Here is an 8,043-nt window from a genome sequence, read left to right as displayed (position 1 = left end):
CCAACCCGGGTCATTCTATGATTCTATGGATAAAGCAGAGACATGTATTTGTAAGCAGACTTCTGTCTTATGTCACAAGGGTAATGTGAAGCAAAAAACCGCATTCAAGTCTAGTTTTAAGTGGCATAACTGTCACTATGTAGATGAAATTGCAATGTGGCAAATACTAATAAATTAGTGTTTGTGTTGAAATACAGTAATGTTATTTTGAAATAAACATTGGTATGAAACTGAAATACTGTAAATATTTGGACTTTTGGACCATATAATGGTCCAAAATGAAATAGTCATGGTCCCCATGAAATGGCAGGTGGGTACTTTTTTTTTTTTTTTCCAGGGATAAGGGGTTGGTTGGGGCAAATCTTCTGTCCCTAATAGCTGCTTATTGAAATCTTAGCACTATTTAGGTCTCTTAACTGTGCACTTCAGAAAACTAGAGCATGGAGAGGTGAAGGAATAGTTTCTGTTCTGAAAGCTTATGTTTCAGGAAGGGTTCTACCTTTCTTTATATGCTGCAGGGAAGACATGTCATCCAGAGGGATCTTGATATGCTTGAGGAGTGGGCCCATCTGAACATCATAAGGTTCAACAAGGCCAAGTGCAAGGTCCTGCACCTGGCTCGGGGCAATCCCTAGTATCAGTACAGACTGGGGGAATAATAGATTGAGAGTAGCCCTGACAAGATAGACTTGGGGACACTGGTGGATGAAGATTTGGATGTGAGCCAGAAACAGGCACTCACAGGCCTGAAAGCCAACCAGATCCTGGCCTCTGCATATAAAGAAGTATGGCCAGCAGGTCAAGGGAGGTGATTCTTCCCCTCTCGTGAGACCCCACCTGGAGTACTGCATCCAGCTCTGGAGTCACCTTTAAAAGACAGACATGGAGCTGTTAGAGCAGGTCCAGAGGAGGGCCACAAAAAGTGGTCAGAGGGCTGGAACACCTCTTCTGTGAAGCAAGACTGAGAGAGCTGTGGTTGTTTAGCCTGGACAAGAGAAGTCTCCAGGGACACCTTATTGCGGCCTTTCAGCATATGAAAGGAGCTTATAAGAAAGACAGAGAAAGACTTTATCAGGGACTGTGGTGACAGGACAAGGGGCAATGGTTTTAAACTGGAAGAGTGTAAGTTTAGATTGGACATAAGGAAGAAACTTTTTACAGTGAGGGTGGTGAAACACTGGAACAGGTTGCCCAGGGAAGCTGCGGACGCCCCATTCCTGGAGGTGTTCAAGGCCAGGCTGGATGAGGCTTTGCGCAACCTGGTCTAGTGGAAGATGTCCCAGCCCACAGTGTGTGGAATGAGATGGTCTTTAGAGATCCCTTCTGACCCAAACTATTCCATGATTCTTTTAAGGGTTGGGTGTGTTTTTTCTGTGCAGGGCAAATGTTGTGTCTTATGCAGCTCTGACAGCAGTGTTTTGGCAGCTACCACTAATTCCTGTGCTTCCTTCTACAGTTATAAATTCTGGTTGCCCGCTGTCTTCTGTATTAGTGCCTTGCTGCTGCCAGTATGGGAGCCAAGCATAAGCACCCTGCAGCTCACAACAGAGCTGAAGTCACAAATTGACAATTCCCATCCTCTCTGTCTTTGTATTTTACTAGTGATAAAAATGCAGTTACGGATGTTCTAGCCAGTTATGTTTGCTACAGCTGGGGATACAAGTGAGGAAGATCTTACACACTTCAGTGTCTTAACTGCTCACCGTTGAAATCATCTTTCTCTCTTGTCTGGCATTTCATATGTATGTGTTCATACTTTTGCAGGCGTTTTTGAAATTGATATGGTAAACAGTTGTAGTAGACTACTTACATAACCTGAAGACTCTTTGGGGGAAGTTTCTGTAGCTCTTGCCTACTTGACATTTTAATATGGCAGTTTAATATTTTACCTTAAAGATGTAATCTTACCTTTTCAGTCAGAGATGGAGAAGCCTAGAGGAAGGAAGAAAGCAGCTATCACAGATTCAGAAGAGAAACTAAGCATAGATGACCTGAATAAACTGGGTCAAGAGCAGAAACTTAGAGGTAGTCAAAGAGGAAGGAAGAGACCTGCAGTTGTTTCAGAATCTGATGAAACACAATGGCAAGAGGAAAAAAGGCTAAAAGAAGATGTAATAGAAAGTGAGGATGAACAGAATAGTCCACCAAAGAAAGGGAGAAGAGGACGGCCTCCCAAAGCAAATAATGGGGGAACACCAAAGGAAGAACCAGCAGCAAAGTCATCAAAAAGGAGCAAGAAAAAACAACCGCCAGCAGCAGTAGCAGAAGAGGAGGAAGAAGAGGAAGAAAGGCAAACTGAAAACATTGAACAAAGACCAAAAGGCAGGCAAAATAGGACAGCGAAAAGAACACAGCAGAGGTAAGTCTGTCTCCTTGTAAACTGCATCTTTTTTATCCTTGGACATTAGTTATAATTTCATACTTTGCAATTTGGGTCTTCCTCAAAACAGAGCAGAACCATCTGAAACTAGTACAGTTGAATCAGCACAGTCTACGCCACAGAAAGGACGAGGAAGGCCATCAAAAACACCACCATCACAGCAAAAAAAAGTGTAAGTGGTGAATATTTTCTAAATTTGTGTTTAGTGAAAATTAAAAATGTGCCTCTGTGCCCCAAAACAATCACTTATTGAAAATATTTCAGAATACTTAAATTGACAGTTTAGAAAATAAATTATGGTTGTTATTTCTAATATGTTTTCCCTAGCTGCTTCTCCTAGTGCGTCTCAAACCAGAGCAAGAGGCTACAAGTAAGTTTAATGTACTCAGCATATATGTAGCTGTGCTCTTGTAGGAGAAAAGTCAATCAAGCACACGAAGGCCTTGAAGACAGGGCTTTATTAGGACTTCAAGGAGTGAAAAGTGCTCCCATTTGTTTTGGAGAGGGAGGAAGAATCAAATTGTTACTGTGGTGAAACAGTATTGTGGAGAATTAAGTTTATTCTGATTCTCCTTAAATTAATGTTCACTTACTTTCTCATTTGTGGCCTTCTTACTGTCCACTTGAATCATTTCCAAATGAATAAAATGTGCTACGTTCTATGAAGGATAGTAGCTCTTGAAAATTCTGAGACTTAAGCTCCAAAATGAAGGTAAACTCTGTGGCTAGCTTCATTTTTTTGTGCTTACTGTAGGAAACTACAGGTATTTCTACCTTTTTCTGTACATGTATACACAATATATGTAAAGCAGAGGTGTACAAGTGGACAGGTTTTATTTGCCCAGTGGTATCAAACTGCAGCTGATGGAACAGATTTGCAAGATATTTTTCCACAACCTGATGATAAATTCCTTAGGGCACTACTTATGGACTTCTTCAGCCTGGCATTTTGTATTACTCTGATATTTTTCTAGCTTCTGGGTTAGTTACCCTCATGTTGATCTTCCTCTGGCAGTTCAACGTACCAATTTGCCTGTCCCTGGAGATCTTCCATACTGGAGATCTTTGCCTGAACAAGCTTGTACCCTCACTTCAACTTCCAGTTTCACACCAGATTGCATATTCTGGCATTTTGCATGCAAAATATCCCAACCTTTCAGGTGTTCTGACCTACCTCAAGCCAGACCTCTCCTGCTCCTTTACTCTGTAACCAGAAACACAGTTCCCAACTCTGTCTTGGTTACTACAGAAGTCACTGCTACATGTGCAGTGGAACAAGAATTGGAAACTGATACTGCTGAGACATGCCAGCAAATTCTTGTTGGGTCATGTGCTATGTGACATTTGTCAAAGATGCCCTTTATTAAATGCTTAAGTAGCTTCTGATTTACTTCTTGGTGAAATCAGTGAATTCGGGGAGTTGCTTTACCCCATTGTAAACAGATAGTAAACTATATCAGTACACATGATGAGTAACAGGCATAGCTGAGGCACAGTGGCTCATTCATGTGTACGCACATTGTTCCTGGCATGAGGAGCCCAAGTAAGTTGTTTCAGGGTTCACAGTTGTTGGTTCTATTCTAGATTTCATGAAAAAAATTTGGTGTATTTTTTGTTTTTTGTTATCAGACCACCCACATGTCTCGTGTTCTTTTTCCAAATCTGCAAGAAAAATATGAGATCACAGTAATTCCTTAGTCTTCAAAGTTAATTGTTGTCAGACCTTTTTCCAGTTTCTGCATACATATCTACATCAGTTTTAACAGAAGGGAGCTGATAGACTGAGCAGCACTGTGTATCACAAGATAAAATATATTTAATCCAAATACTTAGTTTTCTTTTTTTTTTTTTTTCCGTTTCTTGAACACCTCCAGGGATGGTGACTCCACCACTTCCCTGGGCAGCCTGTTCCAATGCCTGATCACTCTTTCAGTGAAGAAATTTTTTCTAATATCTAGCCTAAACCTCCCCTGGTGCAACTGGAGGCCATTTCCACTTGTCCTATCACTTGTTACTTTAGAGAAGAGGCCAGTACCCACCTCACTACAACCTCCATTCTGATAGCTAATTGGGTTACCAATTAGCACATGTGAACTGGCTTATTTCTGTAATATGTGAAAAGATGAACTGAGTTTGTGAATAATTCTTCTGTTTCCTTGTTAATTCTGTTGCTTCTGTCAGTCACGGAAGGCTTGAGTTAGGCTAATTTGTACTGTTTCTCAAAGGATGTCATGTTGGTTCATTGGTGCTGAAACCTCCACTATACCATAATTACTATATACAATTCAGATATTTTATTTCGTACAGATTTTATTGTAGTTCTCAGGACTGAAAATTCCCACCACATGTGGTTTGGCACTGTCAGAGGACAGTTGTTTTGGATCTGTATGCCTCCACTGGGGACTGAAGTGTGTATGTTGTCTGCCTGGAGCAGAGTTTCTGGTTTAATTTCATCCAAAAAGTCACCTAGTTTAGATGCACCAAGACAGCTTCATGAATCAAACCAAAGTGCAGTAAGCAGGATGATTCGGTAAATTGATTCTGAACTGTGCTAATGATCCAGACCAAAATGGTAATGTAGGTGCAGCTGTGTATTTTTGGATACATATCTAGCTGGCCTTTTTTTTTTTTTTTTTTTTAAGGTGTGTGGGAGCCTAGTTCTCATCTTAAGCAAATGGGTGATTTTTGCTTGTGGTTCAGCTCACATGACTAATGAAGACAATTTAAGATATTGTTGACTGATTGTTCTTGATTATCCTGATTAAGGTATTGTTATCCTGATTAATCCTAGCTCTTGGAATGAGCTAGCTTGGAAGATTTGCATTTAGGTTCATTATAGTCTTAATTTCATAAATAGAGATATGGGTTCTTATAGGTCTGTAAAAATGTAGATGCAGTTATTCAAATTTTGTTGTGTATAAACTCCTATAGAAGTAGAGTACATCTATTCACGGAATTGAATAGAAGGAAAAGAAAAAAAAGTATGTAGTCTCTGGCTGTTTGACTTTTCCTGGTCACTGGTTACAGTTGTGTCAGACTTCTTTGGCCTGTCTTCTGGCACCGAAGACAAAAATCTGTCTTGTCTACAGATGCAAAAAAATGTTCAAATTTGTACTCCTAGCCCTCTATTCTGGAAGAATTTGGTTTTCAAATGCTGTTGTCCAGCCACCACTACTTCTATTCCGTGTATGGATGAACTGGATAGGTATATAAGGTAGAAGTTTTATATAACATGGCATTTTAAGGCTGCTGTTCTTGTAAAGTAGAATCTTTGCTCTCATACAGTTTTTACATGTGCAGACCCATATACTCTGATCTTTTTTTTCTTTGTAGCCGTGCGGGACGTTCAAAACAAGCAGCAAGTAAAGAGAATGAATCTAGTGAAGAGATGGATGTATTTCAGAGTAGTTCACCTGTCAGTGATGACATTCCCCAGGAGGAAGTAATGGAAGAAGAGGAAGTTTCCACAATCAATGTAAGAAAAATGCGTGAAATTTTCTTCCTGAGTCTTTGTGGTGTCCTCTATGTGTTTTCTTGTTCAGAGAATTACTTCTCCTGCTCTTAGGACTTAACCTTCCTCCTTTAAAATGAATGAGCTGGTTATCAACTGCCACTGTTGTGTAGTAGCACTGCACTGTAGTTTCCCAGAGAAGCTGATTTTCTTAGAAAATGTCAGGTTTTGACAAGCATTATAGAATTTTCTGTATGGCTTTTATTATCTGTGCTCGAGTTGCGTAGTACCTCCTGTGAATTATTTTCCAGGAACTCATGCCTATTCTTCTCAGCTAGGTTATAATAGTGAATAATGTTTCTTTATACAAAAAAAGAACACAAAATGAATAGTGCTGGAAAATAAGTATGGAATCTTGGAGCAGAATCTTAAACCATTGTCTTCCTTTTACCAGCATATGCAAATACATTAAAATAAGTTTATTTTCAAATTTTTTTCATACAAATAGGTTAGTAACATTAGTAGTAATACCAAAAATGTAAGTGTAAATGCCTTCACACTTGTGGACACATCTGATGATTGAGTGTATGAAAACTCTGAAAAAGGAAACTAGACTATTTTTGAATACTAGAAGGACGCAGGCTCAGTAACATCAAACCAAGTTATGTCCTGTCTGTTGACTGAGAGTTGTACTGGTGATAAAATGAGTAATGAATGACACTGTGTGCAGTTTCTCAGACATTATCATGAGACTAAGCATTTTTTCCATTATAAAATATATTTATTCTTGAATTTTTCAAAACTTTTCAGTAAAAACATTTAAAATACTTTTTCTCCAAACAGGTCCGTCGCAGAACTTCGAAAAGGGAAAGGCGATGAATGAGCATGTAGTTAACAGCCTTCCAGGTGAAAGCTTTGAAGAATGCTTTTAATATAAAGCTTGAGACTGAATGAAGCTGCTAGTGCACAAATGGGGTTGCTGAAAAAAAGACGAAACCTGTTTTACTTTTACTGCCCCTGCATTTGCAGTCCCCAGGTCACAAGCTTTAGCCACACACATGTTGATATCATTAACTGTGGATTTTTGTGAAGTGTAATGTGCGCTGGCTTTGTAGACATATGAACTAAAGAAGAAAACTGTAAATAGTTCTTTTTTTTAATGTTTCTGACTTCTAAAGTGCTTGTATAGCTTTTATCCGCGGCTTTAAACTGACAGTACCCTACTGTTTATTGGATCTTTTCATTTAAAAAAAGAACAGAGTTTGTTGAAAATTGATCTCAAGCAATATCTGTCAGTGTTTGTATTTGTACTCTTCTTGACATTTAACTGTGAAAAAAAAAATCAGTTGAACAAATAGTGCCACTTTCTTTTGCCACTATTTGTTGAGAAGAAGAAGAAAAGGAGGTCTTGGTTTCCTTCATGAATCTAACCTAGTGTTTACCTTTAGGCACCTACCTATCATCAGAGGTGCTAAATTACTTTCTTTTACAGTTGAACAATGTTGGATAGAATAATACAAGAGATGCAAATTGTGAAAGAAGTTGTTTGACTTGTTTTACACCTCAGTATTGATGCCAGACTTTTCTGGATGTCTAGTGGCATTGAAAATTCAAAAAAGATTTAAAATATTTTAATTTTAAAAGTGTGTTATTAAATAATGTACTGAATACCCTACCCATTTTATCTTCCCTATCAGTTTTTATTAATCTACTGTATCAATAAAATTCTGTAACTGAGTTTTTAATAGTCTAGTATGTTAATGTGTATAGATATTTCCTTCTGAACATCATGTTCACAGAGCAAATTATTACATTATAATATGAAATCTGATATATAAACATTAGTGAAAATACAGTTCTTATTACAATGTAAAGTTAATCACAAAGAAAAATTTTATTGATGCAGTGTGTCTTTATAAAGCTGTTCTTGAGAGCCAAGTGTTTTGTATTTTATAGTGAAGTTGCATGTTTATGAAAAATGTGCTGAAAATGGGATGTAATTTTTTTTGGAAACTCGTATCTAGCAGTAGTATATGGTAGGTTGCCTCATGAGAGAACTTTTTATTGAGAGTTTATTGTACCTTTTTTTGTTTTGCTTTTGTTTTTTGAGCCAAATTTTTTTGGTATGAAGAGCTAAGTTTTTGTTGAATAACCAGCTGTTGATTATTGCAGTCAAGGTATTCAGGATCTTAAATGAAGTTCCATTTTTATT

The 8,043-nt window shown here is 38.2% G+C and overlaps 1 protein-coding gene across 1 annotated transcript; it reads left to right on the top strand.

Moving 5' to 3' along the window:
• Window positions 1–1,922: 1,922 nt before the first annotated feature.
• Window positions 1,923–7,565, top strand: LOC104469096 (sister chromatid cohesion protein PDS5 homolog B-like). Its single transcript, XM_010083459.1, has 4 exons — window positions 1,923–2,359; window positions 2,451–2,552; window positions 5,714–5,855; window positions 6,675–7,565. The coding sequence occupies exons 1-4, from the start codon at window positions 1,923–1,925 to the stop codon at window positions 6,708–6,710; spliced, it is 717 nt and encodes a 238-aa protein (XP_010081761.1). The 3' UTR covers window positions 6,711–7,565.
• The last annotated feature ends 478 nt before the right edge of the window (window positions 7,566–8,043 follow it).

Source organism: Pterocles gutturalis, unplaced genomic scaffold, assembly GCF_000699245.1.
Source record: "Pterocles gutturalis isolate BGI_N339 unplaced genomic scaffold, ASM69924v1 scaffold44940, whole genome shotgun sequence".
Lineage (NCBI taxonomy): Eukaryota > Metazoa > Chordata > Aves > Pterocliformes > Pteroclidae > Pterocles > Pterocles gutturalis.
Note: the sequence above shows the minus strand (reverse complement) of the source record. Positions and strands in the feature narration are given on the sequence as shown.

Coding starts and splice junctions, on each gene's coding strand:
- LOC104469096 (XM_010083459.1), top strand. CDS start 1,923: ATGGAGAAGCCTAGAGGAAGGAAGAAAGCAGCTATCACAGATTCAGAA. Junction 2,360..2,450: donor GCGAAAAGAACACAGCAGAG/GTAAGTCTGTCT, acceptor TCCTCAAAACAG/AGCAGAACCATCTGAAACTA. Junction 2,553..5,713: donor CCATCACAGCAAAAAAAAGT/GTAAGTGGTGAA, acceptor TTTTCTTTGTAG/CCGTGCGGGACGTTCAAAAC.